This window comes from Lissotriton vulgaris, chromosome 4_1 (assembly GCF_964263255.1).
Source record: "Lissotriton vulgaris chromosome 4_1, aLisVul1.2, whole genome shotgun sequence".
Taxonomy (NCBI): domain Eukaryota; kingdom Metazoa; phylum Chordata; class Amphibia; order Caudata; family Salamandridae; genus Lissotriton; species Lissotriton vulgaris.
Window position 1 is genome coordinate 798,891,236 of NC_141691.1, and position 22,271 is coordinate 798,913,506.

General features: G+C 44.7%; 1 protein-coding gene across 1 annotated transcript in view; it reads left to right on the plus strand.

Moving 5' to 3' along the window:
* The window catches only part of LOC147722600 (glutamate decarboxylase 1-like), a 1,148,213-nt gene that overhangs the window by 390,767 nt on the left and 735,175 nt on the right, over positions 1 to 22,271 (plus strand). Inside the window, exon 2 of the mRNA XM_086965127.1 lies at positions 17,007 to 17,162. Within this exon, the coding sequence (XP_086821253.1) occupies positions 17,007 to 17,162 (156 nt within the window). The remainder of the gene's footprint in view (positions 1 to 17,006; positions 17,163 to 22,271) is intronic.

The following is a 22,271-nucleotide window of genomic DNA, read 5'->3' on the forward strand; positions in this document are numbered from 1 at the left end:
TATCCTGTGCAACCAGCCTATATGTGAGGGGATAGTCGCCTTGCCCCAGTCGGCTAGGATGGCCTGGGCTGCTGCCCCCAGCACCATACCAATCTGTCAGCCAAGGGTGGTTTTTAAAGGGCATGTTAATGGGTTTGGGAGGCTCAGCAAAACGTAGGTTGGAAATCGTGGGAGCTGTGTATCGAGATGTTTGCCGATATCATCCATGATCTGTGTTCCATATTGCTAAATCTGCGGGCACTCCCACAGTATATGTGTGAGGGACCCCTTGCTTCAAATGCAGCCTCGCCAGCAACTGTCGCTATTCATCGGTTTTGATTTTATTTATCCTCACCGGTGTGTAATACTAGTGTGATGTGATCTTAGTTAGTGTCTCTGTAAGTGTCATACTGTGTGCCCTCTGGCGCGCCCTATAGGCTATGCCCTCCCAGTCTCTTGTGCTCTGGGACCGCCCCAGTTCCTCCTCCCATCGTGCCCGCCCGGCATGAAATGTATGCACCTGAATTTGAAGTAAGATTGTACATAACTCTGAAATCATGCCTTTATCAGACGATTTGCCCAAGAGCCACCTTTCATACTGAGTCAAGCAGCGCTGCGCATTAGTGTGGTTGGCGGGGGGCCTGACCCAATGTCTTAGTTGTAGATAATGAAATCGCTCCAGACATCACCATTGCCATCCCTGAAGACTATAAAATCACTCGCAAAGACCGTACCAGCCACACAGGAGGAGGAATCGCTATCGTCCATAAGAAATCAATCCGCATCTCAACCAGCTCTGACGCCAACCTCGCCAACTCCGAACACCTTCACTTCCAGATCCACATCGACCCCAAAACCACACTCAGAGGCACCCTCCTCTACAGACCACCAGGACCCCGCGCAAAATTCAGTGAAGACATCACGGACTTCATCACTCCACACGCGCTCCCCTCCAAAGACTACATCCTTCTGGGAGACCTCAACTTTCACCTCGAAAAGATTAACGACCGCAACACCGCCACCCTCGTGGACAACCTCGCCAACCTTGGACTTAAACAACTAGTCACTTCCCCCACCCACATCGCAGGTCACACACTCGACCCCATCTTCACATCCAGCAACCATGTCTCCTTCAGCCACACTACGGACCTCCTCTGGACTGACCACAGCTGCGTTCACTTCACCTACAACAAACCAAAACCCAGCATCCACCTCCAACCTACCCTACAAAGGAACTGGAACAAAATCACCACGGACCAAATCTCCGCATCGCTCCTTCAAAACACCCCAGCCCTCTCTTCTAACGCTAACGAAGCAGCCGCCAACCTCACCCTATGGTTATCCAACACCGCTGACACCTTAGCACCACTGAAAAAACGTCAAAACAAACCTGGCAGCAAGAAGGCCTCATGGTTCAACGATGATCTCAAGAAGTCCAAGAAACTCTGCCGCTCCCTTGAAAAGGCCTGGAAAAAAGACCCAACCACCAGCACCAAGGACGCCTTCAAAAACGCCACCCGCACTCACCACCAACTGTTCCGAAAAGCCAAGAAAACAGCATTCAAGGATCGACTTGACAACAACGCCCACAACAGCAAGGAACTTTTCAACATCGTCAAGGAATTTTCCAATCCCTCGGCCAACTCCAACGACATCACCCCCTCTCAAACCCTCTGCGACTCCCTAGCCTCTTTTTTCCACAACAAGATTGCAGACATCCACAACAGCTTTGACAACCAACCCGGAAACCAACCCACCCTACCATTTGCTGATCATCTTCCCCCCGTGAACACCCTTAATGACTGGAACCCAATCTCCACTGAGGACACCATCCGCCTGATGAATTCCATCCACTCAGGATCCCCCACAGACCCATGTCCTCACCACATCTTCAACAAAGCAGACTCCGTCATAGCACCGCACCTCCGAGACGTCATCAACTGTTCCTTCAACTCCGCCACCTTCCCGGAAGACTGGAAACACGCTGAACTCACCGCCCTTCTGAAAAAACCCACAGCGGACCCCACCGAACTCAAAAATTACCGCCCCATCTCGCTTCTTCCATTCCCGGCCAAAGTCATCGAGAAAGCTGTCAATAACCAGATCGCCGCCTTCCTCGAAGCCAACAAATCCCTCGACCCCTCACAATCTGGCTTCCGAGCAAAACACAGCACTGAGACCGCCCTCATCGCAGCAACAGACGACATTCGAACTCTTCTGGACAATGGAGACACAGTCGCCCTCATCCTCCTCGACCTCTCTGCAGCATTCGACACAGTCTGCCACAGCACCCTTTTACAACGCCTCAATAACATCGGAATACAAGGAAAAGCACTGGAATGGATCACCTCGTTCCTCACCGGAAGAACCCAGAGAGTCCGCCTTCCACCATTCAAGTCCGAGGCCTCTGAAGTCATCTGCGGCGTACCACAAGGATCCTCACTCAGTCCCACCCTCTTCAACGTATACATGAGCCCCCTCGCGGCCATCGCACGCCAACACAACCTCAACATCATCTCGTACGCGGATGACACTCAACTGATCCTTTCCCTCACCAATGACCCAAGCACCGCCAAAACCAACCTACACGAAGGAATGAAAAAAGTGGCCGAATGGATGAAACAAAGCCGTCTGAAACTGAACTCAGACAAAACAGAAGTCCTCATCTTAGGTACATCCCCCTCTGCATGGGACGACTCCTGGTGGCCGGAAGCCCTCGGAAAAGCACCCATCCCGACAGACCACGCACGGAACCTAGGCGTCATCCTGGATTCTTCACTCTCTATGAACAGACAAGTCAGCGCCGTATCCTCTTCCTGCTTCAACATTCTTCGCATGCTCAGAAAAACATTTCGCTGGATCCCCTCCGAAACAAGGAAAACAGTCACCCACGCTCTGGTCACGAGCCGACTGGACTACGGAAACACCCTCTACGCAGGTACTACCGCAAAACTCCAGAAGAAACTCCAACGAATCCAAAACGCCTCAGCCAGACTCATATTAGACATCCCACGCAACGAACACATCTCTGGTCACCTTAAAGACCTCCACTGGCTACCCGTCAATAAGAGGATCACTTTCCGACTGCTTACCCACGCACACAAATCACTCTACGACATCGGTCCAGAATGCCTCAACTCTCGATTGTCCTTCTACACCCCCTCCCGCCAACTACGTTCTTCCAGCCAAGCCCTCGCCTCTGTACCCCGCATCAACAAGACCACCATGGGAGGCAGATCCTTTTCATACCTGGCCGCTAAAACATGGAACTCACTCCCCGCTTACCTTCGCCTTACCCAGAACCACCTAGCATTCAGAAAGCAACTTAAAACGTGGATATTTGACAAGTAATCCTCCTCCCCTTCCCGAGCGCCTTGAAACCCTCCGGGTATGTAGTGCGCTATATAAATTCTATGACTTGACTTGACTTGGCTCCGATTCTGGGAGCCCAAAGTCTTCACGCAGCTGGGGGAATGAACGTAAGCCCTCTGAATCGAAGAAATGCCCCATGGAGCTACATTCTGATGCTCGCCAGGTTGCAAAATCCGACGCCATAGCTACCGGGGTGAAGTCCAGGTTCTCAAAAACGGAAGTCAGCAGAGATGGATAAGTGGTCAGACCTATTTTAATACTAATACTATCCCAAGCCGTCAGCGTTATTTGGGTTATTGGGAACATGTACAGGCTTCTTGGCCTATGTGCTTTGGGGAGAAACAGAATCTTCCAAAGGGCCGTACCCACCACCGCTCTATTCTAGAAAAGACAGTGCTTCTCAGATTCTGGGCGACTTTATTCCACCAGATATCGCATGTTTCACCACCTTAAAATAGAGTTGTAGATCTGGGATTCCCAGCCCTCCAGCCTCAGGGGCGAGAAAACTCAGGGAGTGCTTCATGCACGGTTTTCATCCCTGCCAAATGAACTGCGCAAGTTCTGACAGAAGTTTAGTGATCTGACCCCGTGGGGGACAGAGGGGAAGGGTCTGGAAGACATATGATATCTTGGGAAGGGCCATCATTTCGCAGGCCACTATCCGTCCCAACCAAGAAATTTGAAGGTGTTTCCTCCTCCCTAGGTCACTTCGTATTTGTTGGTGGTGTGCCCTGTTGTTGCTGTCTAATGTCGATTTCATTGTGCTGGCTAGGTTAATCCCCGGATACTGAATAATCTCTGCGGCCCACAGCACCGGGTATGGGGATGCAGGAAGATCTACTTTGCCCTGAGGTACCGAGAGGTTTAGTGCTTGAGATTTATTTATGTTGATTTGGAACCCCGAAACTGCACCGATACCCTTCAGTTACCCCATAAAGGATGGTAGAGAAATAATCAGGTGCGCCATGGATGCCAGGACGTCATCGGCATAAAGACTGATGGAATGTCTATCTCCACCAAATGGAACACCGATGATGACCAGATGGTCTCAGATTCTCTGGGCCGCGGGCTCCATATACAGAGCAAATAGTAGGGATGAGAGTGGGCAGCCCTGACGGGTGCCTATGTGTATGGAGAAGGGGGTTGAGGTAAAGCCATGAATCCAGACTGACGCAGTAGGGGCTTGGTAGCAGTTGAGGATGCGAGTCCTGCATCTGTCCCCGAACCCGAAGTGCATTAGCACCTGGTCGAAGTATGGCCAGTGGATCCGGTCGAAAGCCTTCTCGGCGTCGACCGCTAAAAGCATATTCCCCCGGGAACCTGTTTGCCTTATCAATGATATGCAACGCTGTTTTAGTATTATCGCTGGCCTGCCTATAAGAAAGAAAGCCCGCTTGGTCCGGTCCATTAAGAAGAGGAGATATGTGTTGATTCTGTGGGTAATAATACTCGTATATAATTCAAGGTCAATATTTAAAAGGAAAATAGGCCGGTAAGAGCTGTATCGTTGATTCTTTCCCCAGCTTAGATAGAACTATTATAGAGGCTTTAAGCACTTCAAGCGGAATTGACTGGGGATCTGAAAAGGAATTATAGAGTTTGTGAGGATAGGGGATAGGGTGGAACAAAAGGACTTGTAAAAGGCCGCTGAAATCCCATCTGGGTCTGGCGACTTAGCAAGCTTAAGGCGCGCTATCGCCGATATGACCTCCTCAATACGAACGTCCTTGTCTAGAGACTCTACCTGTACTGGGATAAGGGTCGAGGTCTTGGCCCCCTTCAAATATTGGGATCCAGCCTCTGTGTCTAGATATTGGCAGTGATATAGGTTCTCATAAAAGTCTTTGAAGGTGTTCGCTTTGTATGGGCCTTCAGTGACCAGGTCCCCTGTGGAGCATTAAATCTCAGAAACACCCTGTTCTTGTCTTTTAGCCCAGAGGGTATTAGCCAGGTGCCATCCTCACTTGTCTTCCGCGATATATTATGAGTGCTGTAAGGGGAGTGCCAAGTATTCTGCTCTGCCTGTGCCAAATGAGCACACATGTTGGATAGTTGTCGCCAGACCCTTGGTGCTCCCGTGCGCAGATGTATGCACCAGGTTCCCTGGTTCGCCCAGTAAGGTCCTCTCTCTTTGCCCTGCACAACTTATTATCTGCTGAAGGTGTAGCAATAAATCCCCCTTTAAAAACAGCTTCAAGTGCTCCCCATAGTGTCGAGGGTGATGTCTCATGGGTTTCAGTACATGTAAGATAGTCTTCAAGTAAATGCTGGATTTGATTTTTAACCTCTTTGCGATGTAGCAGAAAAAGTAGAAATACAGTCTTACGTCTAGTCCTGTGGTACAGTGAAACCACATTGTGGGTCCAAAGGGGGATGTAATGTGGTCAGTGAATCGGCTCCCCCCGCCCGCTGCCCCTCCCTTATCTATATATTATGCAGAAGCTGGGTCCAGGCTCAGGGGGAAACAATTTCTGCCAATGTGGAAGGGACTGCTTCCAAAGCTGCATGCCTACCCATAGCGATCTCATCCGGGTCTGGTTTGGCTAAGGCCGGGCACCGTTCTACTCTCTGTCAGCAGTCTTTCTTCTCTCTTTGAGAAGAGGGTGGTGTGTCCCCTGTATGTTGTTCCTCTGAGGGTTCTATTCCCAGCACGTGGCATGTCTATATGAGTGAGTGTAATTGGAGTTGCTTTCCCTCCCAGCGGAAAATTAGCCGGGAGGGATGGCCCCAGGAGTAGGAAATGCCAAGGCTGCGGAGTTGAGCTGTCGCCAGGTGGAACGACCGGCATTTCTGCAGGGTGAGAGCCACGAGATCTTGAAAAAAGGTGGGGGAGTGGTCCTGGAAGATAATAGGGTGTGAGCTGCAAGCTTTCCTTAGTATCTCCGTGATTTGAAAGTCATGTACGCAGACCAATATGTCCGGTGGGTTAGAAGTATTCTGCCTGTGGAGGCCCACCCGGTGGGCTCTGTCCAGCTGTATCGGAGATTGCGGAGGGCCCCCCCAGGATGTGGTGAAAACGATCTTGGACAAAGCCAAAAATGTCTTCCCCCTCTGCCCCGGACGCCACTCCCCTAATTCACATATCATTTCTCCGGGAAAGATTTTCTGAGTCGTCTAGATGTACTTGCATGTCGATGTGCTGCTCCCGGATTCGAATAACCTCTTGTTCAAGTGTCTCTGTCTCTTCCTCTTGGCTCACTTCCTTTTCGTCCAGATCTCCCACATGCTCCCCAAAGCATCCACATCTCTCTGGGTCTCCTTGATCTCCTGGGCAAATTCAAGTTTTAGAGAGTGAAATTCATCTCGAAGGGAGGTAAACAGTGCCTCCATAAACGACCGTGTCACTGGTTCCTCCTTGGTGTGATCTGGTTGGGACCCTGACCCTCCAGGCAGCATGGCTTGGTCCTCTGGCGTGGTCCCCCCGGTGTGGGAGAGGAGGTCTTTAATCAAGCGATCTTTTTTGGGGTGCCCGCTTGCCATAGTAAATGGATTAGCTCTGCCAGACACCCAGTGTCTTTTAGTTTGCAGTGCATCATCTCGTATTAACGGCAGTTGTCCAAAAACATGACTGGTTTCTCAAATTGCATAGGAGAATTGAGAGCTCGGGTGGCCGTGTGCACCCTGCTTGAGACCCTACTGTTGCGGCCCTGGGGCTAGTAGTTGAATAAGAGTGGGCCTTCATGGCGGCCCTCCCCAGGCTGTCGCTTGCTTTCTCTCCATCGTGACCCTGGATCCTCGATGTGCAGTAACAGGGGCCTCGTGGTGTGCTCCTCACCGTGTTCACTGCACCTGTCCCGCTGCCATTAGTGGCACTTGCTTAGCACGTTGGCGGCCTGCCCTTCAAAACGTCGGGAAGAGATGCATGCAGTGGGGTATGGAGCACAGCGAGTCTTCCCATAGCTCTGCTCTGGAACCCTGAGCCCCTCTGTTTCTTTCGCGACAGGGACGTCATGGCCCAGCAGTGCCTATTACTGGCCCTTCGAACTGTGGGGTGTGTACAAAAATGGCAGGTATTGGTATGCCTTCTGGTGTGTGTGTGGGTTGGGGAGGCGTAGGACAGCGCAGACCGCAGCCTTCCACCCGTGCCTCTCTGTGATTGTGGCCGCCGTGCTTGCCTCTCCCCTGGAGAGTCTTTGCCAGCCTTTTCTCCAACACCCCCTAATGGTGCCGTCGCCCTGTCTCTTGTGTGCTGCCGGTGTGGGGTGTTTGACTCGGGCGGTCCACCCGCCAAGAAGAAGTCGCAGCAGGGGGGCGAGCCCTGGAGGGCCCCGCTGAGGCATCACTTCGCTCCCCTGGTTCAGTCTGGACAGCTTGCCTGTCCCCGCCTGCTGAGTATGGCCTCACGAGGCCCCATCTTCAGGCCGATGCTGGTGTTCCCCTAGCAGGCCTTCTATGGAGGGGGCGGGCGCAACATGGCAAGCCAACGCATCCATGGCCCATGTCCCCCGATCCCTGAATGGAAGCCTCAGCACCTGCGCAGCCCTGATCCAGTATGGACCCGCGTGTTGTGGCCGCTGCAGTGTCCTTCCTTCGCTGCCACCAACAGACCTCACCAGCTGTCTCTCGGCGTGCTTGCTTGGGGTCTCACTGTCGCTGGCCCCTCCGGGGGTGCTAGTGGGCTCTCCAGTGCTGTGTGTGCCCCGAACCGGTCCCGGAAAGCGCTGTTTTGGAAGGCAGCAGGCAGGAGGGTCATCAAGCCTCGACTTGCCAAAGCGCAACCTTGGCCACGCCCCCCGCAATAACGACTGTATAATGCATCTCCGCATACTTATTCCTGCACTATGATTCTGGCAAATTTTGTGATGAATATACCTTCCCTTCTACAAATTTTTTGAAGATGTTAGTCAGAACCCCTTAGATGCCAGCTACTAAAATTCGATGTTGGGAGAAATCCAAGAAATAATGCAACTTTATTACCAAGAAGAAGCACCGGCAAAAAAAGATCAAACCAGGGAAAGCAGATAAATAGAGCAAGCATTCTGGTTACAGAATTACACAATCAAAGAAATCCCAAGCCAATCACAGAGGATGGTCCTAATCAAATGATAATACCAAACTCAGTGACCAAATACAGCAGGAATCGTGGCCAGGAAACAGGGATACACATATGAAGAGAAATGCCCAAACATTGGTCAATGGTTTTCAAGATTTGTGAAGGATAATCACTATGAAATAGTACATAAAGAAGCAAAAGGAAGAAACACTTGGACATCAAGAAATTACAGGCCTCGTCATCATGCGCAGGCTGTACAGACAAAAGCACTAGCTTATCACGATCATGCCAGATATCACACTGATGTCATTAAAAGAATCTTACACTAGTGCTCAAGGAAAATGTATTCATGGTCATGGGTGAACTCACCAGCTGGAAGTATTCTCGACCAGCTCTCAAGACGGGAAAATATGTCATGACATTTGTACTAGACAACGGCGCATCATTGAATTACATTGGATTCAGTGAGCATACATGAATGCAGCCTAGATCACCCCTAGATAAAAAAGTAAGTGAGAGTCTAAGCCTGGATAGCAAGTAAACCACTGACATGTCTAGGAAAATTCAAGACAGTGCTACTGTACGAATATTGCTTGGTCAAGGACCCTATTCATGTAATGGATGGAGAGACTTTTGCAGAGCCTATCAATGTCTCCCAACAGCTGATTAAATCATACTAGTTGTCATTTTATACAGGATAGATGAAAAACCCCTAAGAGTAAAGCAATACCCCAAGGTATTCATTGGGCTTGGAAAAATGAAGGACTTCAAGATGCAGCTCCCCATTAATGAAATCATACTGTAGCTCAGCATTACAGTAAAACACAATTTCATTTACAAATGGTAGCAGATAATGAGTTTCAAGAATTACTTCATGGAGACACAATAGAGAAGTCAATTGATCAATACTGTTAGTCTCTCCCCTTGTGGACATTCAAAAAAGAAATTCTGAGCCAAAGCCTGCTGGGTATTGGCATGAGGATGCCGAATACTGCCATAGAAAGGGAAAGACATCTAGTGTCATCGTACATTAGCAAAATGATCACTTTCTTGAACGGCACCACATTTGTTTCTAAACTCGATGTGATCAATGGATAACTCCAACTGGAACTGCACAAAGATTAGGGGTACACCACCACTTTCAATGCACATTTTGGCCTGTCCCCATAACAAAGGCTGAGTTTTGGAATATCATTTTCTGTGAAAACAATACATACATCCATACAAGATATGGGGTACTTAGACATGTCATAAATGCCCTCAACTACAGGGATGCCATTCTCATATTTGGATCACCATGATAAGGACCAGATGCTCCTAACATTCTTTTGGAACGCCCATGTTAAAATGAGACCATGGATTGAGGGATTAGCACTACATTGATAAGAATAAACATACACAATAGTCTACAAGCTAGGGAAAGGCAAAAATCCGACTGACTAAATCCTTGTACCCACTACTGCTGGAAAAAGTGAGCTAATCATTAGCAGAGAATTGCATCAATTTTGTTATTGATTAAAAATCATTATCCTTCCCCATATGAATCATTCAAGAAACCACGTGTGGTCACCCAACGCTAAATGAAGTGAAGAGAAGGCACTTGGCATCACTTAGAAGATGCACTGTTCAAGAACACCTTCCAACGTGTAAAAGATAAACACTCATTCATTGAATGTGATCTCATATTTTGAGGCATGATAATTGTGATTCAAGCTTCACTGCCAAAATAATTATTAATTTGGTGCCTGAGGGCCACAAAGGTATTGTGGCTAACAAGTGAGAAGTGTGGTTTACCAACCTGGACCATTTGATAGAAGATACAGTGTGAATGAGCAACCAATACCAAAGAATTGACCAGAGTATGAATCCACAATTGTACTACTGAATATCGCCGCTCAGAATATTATGGTGCAAGAATATTGAGGGCAGAACATTCAGGGATAAAATATTAAACTAGGTGCATATATGAATGTATAGATTTACTATTCCAAAATCCAAATGTAGGTATACCTTGAATATATATTTACCGGGTAGGTACATATATATGGAGTTAAGTATGGTAAATGTACACTTACCTACCTGTTGGTATTTTCTTCCAAAATTTTGTCTTGAATATTGTGTCCCATCAATATTCTGGAGGCAATGTTAATGGTGCATGCCTGAATCCACTCCCACTGCAGATGTCACAGCTCCTGGTGAGCGTGTGGCAAAATGTGGCGGCAGGCAAATTTGGCCCATTGCCATCAGGAAAAAACATACTTGTCATAATGGATGTATATTCCAGATTCTCATTGGCCATGCCATTCTTCTCAACTGGAAGGAAGGCATTAATTTCAGCACTGATTGAAATGGTTGTAACATGGGAAATTCTGGAACTTGTCAAGTCGGACAACAAACCTCCTTTCAACATTCAGAAGTTCATTCAATTTGCAATGTACTTAGATTTCAAACATTGGTGAGTCCAATGGCAAATGGAATTGTTGTGTGACTTAAGGCTTCCATCAAAGGAGTGCTCCTGTAAGCTGAATCAAATCACATACCTGTTTACCAAACTTTCAACACCCTTCTTAGAGCCTATTGAATCACAGAACACAGGGTGTCGTACGGGACGAGTGCTCCATTAAGGTGAATAAAATCACATGCCTGTTCATCAAACACTCAACATCGTTCTTAGAGCCTATTGAAACACACAACACAGTGTGTCATATGGGACAGTGTTTGGCAATACTGATGTTAGGATATTTATAATCAATAGATAAGACTACATGGCAAAGAACAGAAGGCAAAATAAAGATGGAAACCGTATGAAGAAGGAAAAAGATGGGTGCTCTCATTCAAGTACCCAGGAGGGTTACTGGAAAAATATGGAAGGAGACACAAAACAAGAAGACCGACAACGAAGTATGCCTCTGAACCAATGCAAGTGACATCCAGAAAAGGAGCAATAGTCAAGGCAAGAGCAAATTACCAAAAAGCGATGCAGAACATCTCAGATCATATCATCACCACATCTAGCATAACCACAATAAAATGTATGAACTGGAAATAGAGGATGTTAGAAATTGGGTTTCTGGTTGGCAGATGTATGCACCCTGTCCAAGCAGGAACCACAGTCCTAGACAGGGTAAGTCTGATGCACACTCAAAATTAACATGTGATCATTCTCTGGTAGCTTGGCACAAAGCAATCAGGCATAACTTTAGAGGCAATGTGTAAAGTATTTGTGAAACACTTCAAACAGCAAAACAGTGAAAACACAACACAAAAAGATACCACACCTGGTTGGAACAATAGAGCCTAGATTAATGAACAAAAAAAGACCAAAACAACAAAAAGAAAATAAGTGTAACCAGAGTTATGAATTTTTTGAGATTACACTGAAATGTAGTTCTTAAAAGCATAAAGCTCCAACAGGGGTTATCTAGTCACACCAGACCCGGTCAAATCTAAACGTTCGGGCTGATTTCAATGGAGTGCAGGTCAGATACTAGGACCAACCTTGTCCCGCATATAAGTACCTTGTTGCGTTGTTGACATAGACTCGATGCGTGGAGCAGAAGAGTTGATGCCTTGTTGTCGATCCCTTCGGGTGTAAGTGATGTGTTGCTTATGAGGCACTCAAGTCAGAGATGCTTTCTTGCTGAACTGAAAGATGTAGGCGATGCATCACTGTCGAGTCGTGCAGGTCAAGGATGCATCCGGAACCGGAGGCATTGCGCCAGGCTCCGAGCCTCGCAGCGACTGCGATGAGTAGTTGCAGCACTTTATACCCATGTCCAAGGGCTCAGAAATGGATTGGCACTACCTGACAGGGCAAGACTCTCAGATGGCAGAGTCCACTTGCCGTTGATGAGTGATTGAAGTATTTGAGGTCTCTGAGACTCCTAATGAGGGCAGGCCAGAAAGCCCTTGGAGTCACTTTGGTTCTGGGTTGTAGAGATGCAGGTCCAGACTTCTCACTTCCAGGCAAGGACTACAGCAGGCAGCAGGTCAGCACAACAGAGCAGGAGTCTAGCAGAGTGCTGCAGATTTACAGAGAAAGAGGAAAATGCCTCAGGCAATTGTAAAAACAATTCTGCCTACAAATCAGGCCCTCTTGCACCATGGCGCAAGACAGCACATTGTGCGCCAGCACTGAGAGAAGTCAGGAATGCACCGTATAATGTATAATTCCTGCCTTTACCTGTCACACAGAGCATTGCAGCAAGGTGGCTTTCTGAGCTGCATGACTATTTGATCATTTTCCCCCTTAATGTGTACAGCAGGGTGACTACCAAGTTGGAAATAGCGCATTGGTATCTGTTATAGAAATTATCAAAATAAAATAAAAAGATAAATTGTGCATGATACAAGTAAAGAAGTTTGCAACAAATCATACAAGGCTCTAAATCATCTATGTTGAGGAGGATCATTGCTCATGACACTGCAATGAGTTTAAGTGTCATTCTGCAATGTGCATTCTTATGGAGTTATTATCTGCAAACATGTTGATCAAACAAGAGCCATTTGAGAACAGGTATGCCAATGTGGAAAACATAACTCGATCCCACACAAGGCAGAGTGACATGAGTCAAACCGAGAAGAAGCGAAAACACACCCATGAAATAAATTTGGTGACATCACATACAAAAATAGCGTATCGCTGGCCAGAGCAAGAATGTGAAGTTAAGTATAGTGAAGCTATGCTTACCTTAATATATATTTATACATATCTATAGCTATAATCTCTCTCTCTCTCTCTCTCTCTCTCGATATATATATATATATATAACACACACCCACATCCACACACAAATACTTTAGATAAAGTAAACAAAAGGTTAAAGGGATGATATAGTTATGTAAAATGTCATTTTAAACATACTCGTACCCTGAACTAACTATAACACACCTCCCGCCATGCACAGTTTTGTCATCAATGATGTCCGTGCAAATGCTGTAGTGAAATCATCAGTGATGTCAAAGAATATGTCATGAGTGATGTAATATGTGGGCTAAGTAGCAGTGCATGACTAGAGCATACGTTCTTGTTACCTTAGGGCACAAGTTATAGTTCTTGTCATAACTATAACTGGTGAATTTCAGTTGTTTGTTAGTTGAAAGCGATATGTTTTAACTAATATTTATACCTAACTATGATGGCCCTTTACCCTTTGTTTTTCTCAATGAATTCCCAGCTGCATGCGTTTGGCCCAGTCAGGACACCCATCAGTTTTTTTTTATTGAGGATGGGCAAATAATTGTGGGAGTAGGGCTTCTATCCCCCCCCCCCACAAGCCTTTACAACCTTCGGGGACCCCATCCCCCTCCCCAAGGCCTAATGTGACCCCAACTGTCCTGCTGTCACACCCCATGCCCCCCTCCTGGGTGCAGCGAGAGCCCAGTGGAAGAGGATATTTTTCTATGCTCCCACCCGCGGCAGCAGTCTCTGTTTCCCTGTCCACAAGAGATTAGGCAGGGGAAAAATGTGTGATATCACCCAGCTGAAGCTTTTTTGCTTCTCCCCCCGGATGTGGGAGTGCAGATTTACCTGGAAACTGTGTCCTAAAAGTGGGTTCCCCTGAATACATCTTTTGTGCCAGCCCTGGGGGATGGGGTCCCTGGGCCCTTAGAAGTTCGGGCAGAGGGGCCACGCACCATTTTCTCCTTTTAGAAATAGAGGCCCTGGGTATGCAGTCCCCATGGCCTTATGAGCTCAGAGATGGTGGCTGCATGCCCCCCCCCTTCTGTTTAAATACCTTCAGCCCAATGGAATGGGGTTCCCAGGTGCTACAGTATTTTGACAGCACAATATTTAAAATATATTAGTATGGTAGAATACCTATGCAATGCAGAGTCAGAAAATTACCATTGTTAAAATGCAATATTGTGGTAGAATTCATGCGAAGTACAGTCTCAACAAATTAATGGCTAACTCATATCTAGTTATGTATATAGTTTGCGGGGTAAGTTACTCTCCAACATATTGATATGCTGCAAAACAATGTTGTCTGTTTTGGTGACTTATTTAGGATGTAAAACAGTAGAGCGCTCTGTGAAAGTGTATTCAGCACTCTCTTTGACAGAAAGTAATATTAATAATTATTGATAAGGTTAAATGAATTCTTTAGATGTTTTTCTAATTTATGACCTACACTTTAGTTGTTTAGTCAGAAAATTTGTAGGTAAGTCTGAAGATGGAGATTTATATAAGGAAGTATGATGCTCAGTAGTTCATCAGCAAATTTTAGAATCCAGAGAAATGTGATCTGCATAAATGAATGTTGTACATCCGCTCTGTTACAAGTGCCATAGGGAAATACCCAGTGGTTAATTTGTACAAAAAAATAAGTGCCGGGCTCTTGTCAGGAGGTAGCTGGCACCAACCCAATTTCTCCTGTTAGTGCAGCCTAAAACAGAACCAAATGTTAACCATGAAAGTGGGGAACAGATGTGGTTTAATGACCTGTGATGCAGACTTTAGAGCTGGGCAACCAGGTTTGAGTCGCAGCATCAGCTCAGCATCCTGTGATTCTGGACAAATCACTTAATCTCCGTGTAAATTAATGTGTCCTTAACTGGTGCTCATGCAAAGCACTGGTGTTGGATATTAAGTGCTAGTGCTGAGCACTGAAAACCAATGGCTCAAATTAAGCACTGTATATCCCATACACCTTTTGTGCATTATATACTGAGCCACTTAAAATAAGGTGGATGAAATATCTGTCATAATAGTGACAGAGTACCCGTATGCCAAACTCTGCATAGGGCCCTTTGCCTAAATCACTAATATCATGCCTTAAAAGGTTATCAAGGCCTTTGCAGGATCCCATTCTTAGATAGCATTCTGGTTACACGTCCAACTTTATGGTTTCCACTATTATTTGCAACCGCATACATCTCCTGATTTTTTATTTTTTATCCCTCACTCCCCTCCAAAGAAGTTTATTCTAGATAACTGAGCCCCAGCCACCCCTTCCAATGCTCCTTTAAACTAAGAACCCCTTTTTCATATACCTTCAATAAAGATCTTCAATGTTCTGCACACTTGCAAAAGTGAATGTCAATGTTCCATTATGAAAGTTTAGACTGCAAAATGCTAAGCATAAATAAATAATATAAAGAAAGTATTATTAGGAAAAAATGTGAAACCATTGGTTGACCATTGAAAGTAACCTAGAACCATTATTTATTACTCTGACAGCAATTCTCATTATTTAAGTATGTGAGATGGTACTGCTTTGGAGGCTGTCCTGTTGCCACAACTAAATATATAATAGCAAAGGAGCCACCATAAATGAAGTGTGATTAATGCTATGAGCACCTTAGGATAGGAAGCTAGACCTCTTGTAGTACTTGCATGTGACAATGACAGGCTGACCCAGATTGATTAGACATATGTGTTATAAGCAGTATTAACTATATTCCCTATTTGCCAATATTTTGCTATGACTGAACTCCAGGAGTAAACCATGAATAAGGCAGGTTTGCCTGCTCACTCCTGAAACTCATGACTAAACTATAGTACTACAAGAGTAGGTCACAACTACTCATACACCAATCGTTGAGAATCAGGCGCTAAATGTAAGCCTGGGCAGAGTTCTGCACCGCAAAAACTCCATGAAGTGCAAACAAAACTCCGCCGCACTACGCAGAGCTCTGCAAGCAGCGGAATGCATTAGATAAATGCTGTCCGCTGTGAGTTTCAGTGCCAAGTGCTTATCCGCACTATGTAATCATCGCTAATGGAAAATGCACAGTGTAAGCGGCGCTACTTCCTTTCTGCCGCTTAAGTAGATTTTTACTTGAGCTGCAGCTTTCTCAACACAAATGGACTTTTCTCAACATGAGCGGTCGCGAGCATATGCGACCACTCACAATGAGAAATCTGACTGCCCGCAATGAGAAATCTCGCAAGAAGGTTGATTTTCCATGCTCTTGCTCGCAAGTTGACGATCGTGAATGAGGAAAATTCTTGCTGGGAGGTGGATTTTCCTCACTCACGCTCGCCAACTTGATGTTGATGAACGCGAGCAAGGAAAACAACTCTGCTGCGTGGAGCAGAATTTTTCAGAACTCCTTGAGCTCCACGTAACGAGGAGTGCGAAAAACTCTTCAAACTCCGCAAGTGAAGCAGAGTTCACCACCCACACTTACCTAAATGTCACCATATCCTTGTTTGTGTAAAAAGGCTGGGGTATATATGCTTTGAATTTCCACAGAAGTAGCAGATGTATGTTTGTAGGATGTGCACGTTTTCTGGAACAAGTGGTTGCTTGTCAGAATGTTTCGAAAAAATATTAACTCGCCAAAATTATTGTGAAGTATTTATAGGTAAGTATACACCTACTGTTTTCAACTCTACGTCTACTTACCTTAACCAAGGCTTACGTATATATATACATATCTTCATGATATTTTATTCATGATATTTTGGAATGTCGATATTTAGATGTTGATATTCTTGTAGTAAACTGTTTCCGATACAAGTAACTGTCGGAATACGATGAAACCAACTTCCACTGCTATCAATCAATCAGTAGGACTGCTGTGGTGTGTAGGGCTATTGCTGATTGTGAGTCCCCAACAAGCACAAAATAAACCTTGATAGTCTAACATCAAAATTATGCAAACACTACATGGTATACTCTTGTTCATTTAATTGTTATTGTGGTTCTTACAGATAAAATGCTGAAGTCTTGCCCCGCTGAAGATGTCAATTTTCAAATGATTCAGAGGGGGAAATTAATGTCCTGCCTGCACGCTTGTGGAGAAGACAAAGAAAAAGATCTGCAAATGATTCATCGTGAATTTGATTTCTCAAATATGTATTCCTCAGGTACATTTAACCAATCAATGGAAGCAGATTTCTAAAGATGGCAATATGACTAAAATACGCATAAATCGATAAACATTTTAAACGTCAGTAGTGTATTATTTGTACCCTTTGATGCAGATACACATCATCTGTAACATTGCATAGTTGATATAGAAGCTCTAGTTACAAAACACTAAGCTGCTTTTCTGATTGGTCAGTCTTTCTTGCTCAATATAATTTGACACGCATTTGTTTATCTTCACTCTGTGTGCACATTATTCCCGTATGCAATCGTTTATCTGTTGACAAAAATTACTACATTTTATGAAATCCCATTTCCATTGTTTTCTCCTCCCATCCTTTCCCTCCTCTCCCCTCCGTGATCTTGTCCTTGCGTCTCCTTTCCTTCCCTACTTTTCCCTTCCTTCCACTTGTTGACCCTCGCCTTGCATCCCTTTCCATTGTGTTCCCTTCCCCTCTCTGATTTTCCCTTATGTTTCCTCCCTTTCCCTTCCCTACTCTCCTTATTTTTCTCTCTTCTTCCTTCCTTCCCTTTCTTCCCTTTTATCCCTTCCCTTATATTCTCTTTCCTTCCCTACATTCAATTACATGTATCTCACTGTTGCTTGTTCATGTCCTATAAAATTCAGGATATCAATAATTGTTCCAGAAAACAACAAATAGAGGCGACAGCAGGCCATCTCCTGACTTACACAGTCTCCAATACCTCTGTTGGTTCCTTACAAGAGAAAAAAAAGAAAAGACAGTGCATGCCAGTGGGTTTTTCCAATTCACAATGACCAAGATGTAGATGGCCCTAGAGAAAAAAAGACTTTGGAAGACCTGCCCTTGAAATGATGGTCCTTTTGACATCTTAAAGGTGTTTGCCATGTTGAAATTTAGCTACTGCCTAGCAATTTAAAAGGATGATGCCACTTATACCGTGCCATCATCCACCAACCATGAATGAGCCTGAGAATCAGCAAAGTTGACAAAGCGGGACAGTCGCCATTTTATGGCAGATGACTGGCACCTCCCAATCTGATGAGGACTCACCTAGTGATTATGTGATTTTTCTTAGCTCAGAGCTCGTCGAGCCCAAAAAACCATTAAGGAGCCAATCACAGAAGAAAGAGGGAGCGAACTGCAAGGAATCCCAGCACACAAATAGCCCAAATTCTCAAAAACGCCACAGGTAGACCATAAGGAGTCTTAACCTGAAAAGGAATCTGTCATGCAATACTTTAAAGTCAAGATTTCTTTCATCCGCACGTTTTGGTGGGTTGCCACACAGATTCAAAACATAAAGCCTTCTTTTTTGAAAATGCTTCTCTGCTTGTAAAGTGACAAACAGGCATTTCAATAAAATCCAGCTGCATCCTATTAAATGGTCCTCCTAATCTCCTTATATGGCTTAATTTTACAGGTGTTCTTCTCACCACATTCATTTTCTGACATATCATGCACCTATGGCATAATTCCTCGACTAGAAGTCTGAATTGAAAATTGAACCACTTTTGTCTAAACAACCTACCATTGCATCCCTCTCAATGTTTGCAGTGCCATTGAAATGTCTTTTTATGGGAAATAACAGGCTATCTGGCAACACTAGTCTTCCACCGGCTGACAACCAAATATCATTAGCATTTTCTTTTAATAATAGATTTTCTTAGGTTTTGTAGAAATATCTCGCCCTGTGGGCCGATGTACAGAAAGTTCCACATTACACACCCCACCTTTCACCAGCAAAATTCAAAACTGTCCATAAGTGAAAATTCGAACTTTATTTGCTCTCTTTGTCTGCTTGCAACGTTCCTATATGTTCAAATCTTCTTCTACTTGATTCATGTTGAATATGGGATTACCTAAATTCTATGAGGCCATCAGAACTTGAGGTACCTGCATCATAGGAACTTGTTCCTGGGTTGACATCTGCATTCGCTGGACTGGAACCTGAGCTAGAAAATTTTTCACCTACTTTTGATTTACACCTGGCATTTACTACACAACTTACTCAATTAGGCTTCTGTCTATATTCCCTCTTCCACTGCCCATACTGCTGATTTTGAAACCCTTTCTGTGCCAGCTTAGTGTGGGCCAACAGACATTTTTCTTTAAGCTCCTTCTGCTTCATTTTGTTGTATGTCGCAACCCCAGAACAAACTGTGACACAAAACGCCCCTGTGCTGTTTAAACACCTGCAGTAATTGTTTGTAATAAGCTTGCACCAATTCTATTGCTCTTCAACCAATCAATATTTCTCACTGGAAATGTTCCTTTTAAAAAGGTAATCACCTCATCATATGTTGTCATTACTACAGGTGAGGGTGCATGGGTACATCATTCCTTTAAGGTTCAGTATGAGGTCATTGCATATCTATTTTACATTCAGTCCATAAATCACTTGGTTCCATAATATCAAAGAAAATATTCAAGTCAGTCCACAAAACCTTAAAATCATCACAAATCCATGAACATGTATATACCACTGGGCAGGATTCCCTCTCATTTTTTTTTAAACTTGCTTGTGAATGTCGCAAGATCACCTCTACTCCAAGGAACATGAACATACCCTAAACCTGGTATCTCCCTCTTAGGGAAAGTTAGGACAACATCTTCATCTGGGAATACTGGTGGTGGTTTTACTATTAGCTACTGCACTATCTGATTGTTTCTTTTTCTTGCCTTGTTTCTTTGCCCACTTGCTCTTTAACCTGTCAATATCGCTCCATTTTCAAATGCATCTTACCAATTCAGCAACGTGCAATCTCAATCCTGAGGACCACATGGTCACAATTGCTTCATCATCTATCTGTACCCTAACGTTTTTCTATAAAGGAACATTCTTACAGAGGTCCACCTTCTATTTTCTCACTAATTCTGTTAATCTATCAGGTGTGGTAGCTGCACATCTTGTGATTTCTCTACTTTATTTTAAACCATTTTCATGATATTGATTCAAATGTAAAATTTCTAGACATTCTCTCATAATTTCTACCAATTCTACCTTCAATATTGGTACATCTAGTGGTCTAACCCTTTCCTGGTTAATAGCTGGTCTCTATGTGTCTCCTGATCGTTTGTTTTCAAGAGTTTCCTCAAACCATGGAGAAAAAGCTCCATCATCAAATGGCCCTGTCTCTCCCTATGCAATGGTGTCATAAAGACAGTCCTTCTCTCTTCTTTCAATGATTGGACATTTTGTAATTGAGCCAAGGGAACAATCTGTGAGTCTTGCGACATTGGGATAAACCCTCTTGAGGCTGTCTTCCCACAGCACCTGCAACAACAGGATTCTGTTCAATATTTACTGGTGCAGTTGTTACGGGAATCCATAAGGTTTGACCTGATACAACCTGTTACACGTCAGCAGAAACAGCCACAATAGAATCAAAAACACCTGGGGCATTTGTTTAGCAGCACACCCTCTATTCAATCTCAATACATGACTTCTCTCTCAAACATCTCTATGAGCCCTGAGATGAACCTTACCGGTATTACTCCCATTCCCGTAACCAAACCAGATAAACCCGTCTCTGACACTCTACTCTCCTTAGAACGGCTACTTTCATCAATTTTATCTCTATTAGAAAAATTTGTAGGTGGATCGGACTGTGTCTTAGAAACGGTCAACGAGATATTGAAGGTTTTACTGAATAAAGCCGCTGTCAAGCAAACTGGAGGGACTGTTGATTTAGGGCTGTTTAGGGCCGGAATGAATGTAGATTTGGTAGAGGGAAAAATGTCCCCTGTTACTCCTATAACTTCAGATCAAATTAATCCTGGTGGAAAAACTCTCCCCATTGTTGGAAAGGTGAAATCTTTGTTATTGAGTCCCGCTTTAGGAAACTGTGTAGCAATTCCTGACTTGGAAATAAAAGTAGTGGAGGTGCCTATGCTCAAGACAAATGAAGTTTCTTCTTCTGTTCTGGTACCCTTGGTCCCAGATAAGGAAACTGTAATTCGTCCCCATTCAAGGGTAGATAAAGAATTCTTTCCTATTTTTACCTTGGAGGCAGAGGATAAGGAAAAAAATGCTAAATTGGTGTCCCAAAAAAGATTAAAGGTAAAAAGAGGAAACCCACTCACAGATTTGGAAGAAAGAGGCAGATAAGGATTCATTTTGAGAAGCAGGATGTTAGAGGTGATATCTCCTCGTCCAATTCGGAAGGGAACCATAAAGAAATTCTTTCACTTGAGGAAAAAACTCCCTCGGTGTTGGATAGGGCATGGTGATTTTTCACCTAGATGTGTGGTTTCCAATCTGGGAGTCTCTAATGCTGATGAGGGGAAGCCTTGTACATCGGCCCCTGTCCTAGAATCAATTAAACCGGTCTCTGGTGCTCCTACCGATTTTATCCCTTGTATAAAAAAATGTTTTGGTATGGCGGGAAGGGAAGAGGTTTCTAAAAGTTCCCAAGTTGTCATTGAAGAGAAAAGCGTTGACACAGTTACTTTGGATATCCTCCCGTTGTTTGACACTGATTTGATTTTAAATAGGGCCCTTCTCCTTAAAAGTTTTGAAGAGTTGGAATGCCTGAAACTGATTAATTCAAATGAGATTGACCTGGTAACAATTCGGAGTTTAGAAACTGGAATATTGACTAGGGTGAAATTTTATTCTAAGCTCATTGCTAATCTTGTTGTTAAGCAGTCGTGAGTTCTTTCAAAGTCGAGGGATCAGTGTTATTCCCTTCTTGGGGGGCTCACGGAATGGCACATTAGCAGAGGGAAGCTTTTTGTGTCCCCTTAGTCGACCGGGTGGTCTGGCTGGTTTTGACGACCTAAAAATTTGTGTCTCTAAAAATACACGTCTTGTGTCCAGTGTAAATCCTCCTTCTGTTATTTCCCTCAGAAATATAGTTGAGGAGAGCGCTCAATGGAATTGGTTACCTGGTGTCCTTTCCAGTAGGACAACAGATAACATGATTTCCCTTTCTCATCTTTAGTTGTGACTTAAAGATATTATCGTGGAATGCCGCAGGTGTAAAAAATAGCCCAGATAAACTTCAGTTTCTTCACTCTTTTGATGCTAGCGTGATTTGTCTCCAAGAGACTTGGTGTGTGGATAGAATTCCTGTTGGAGGGGGCTATATTTCTTTGGAGGGTGGAGCCATTCCTTCCAGGAGA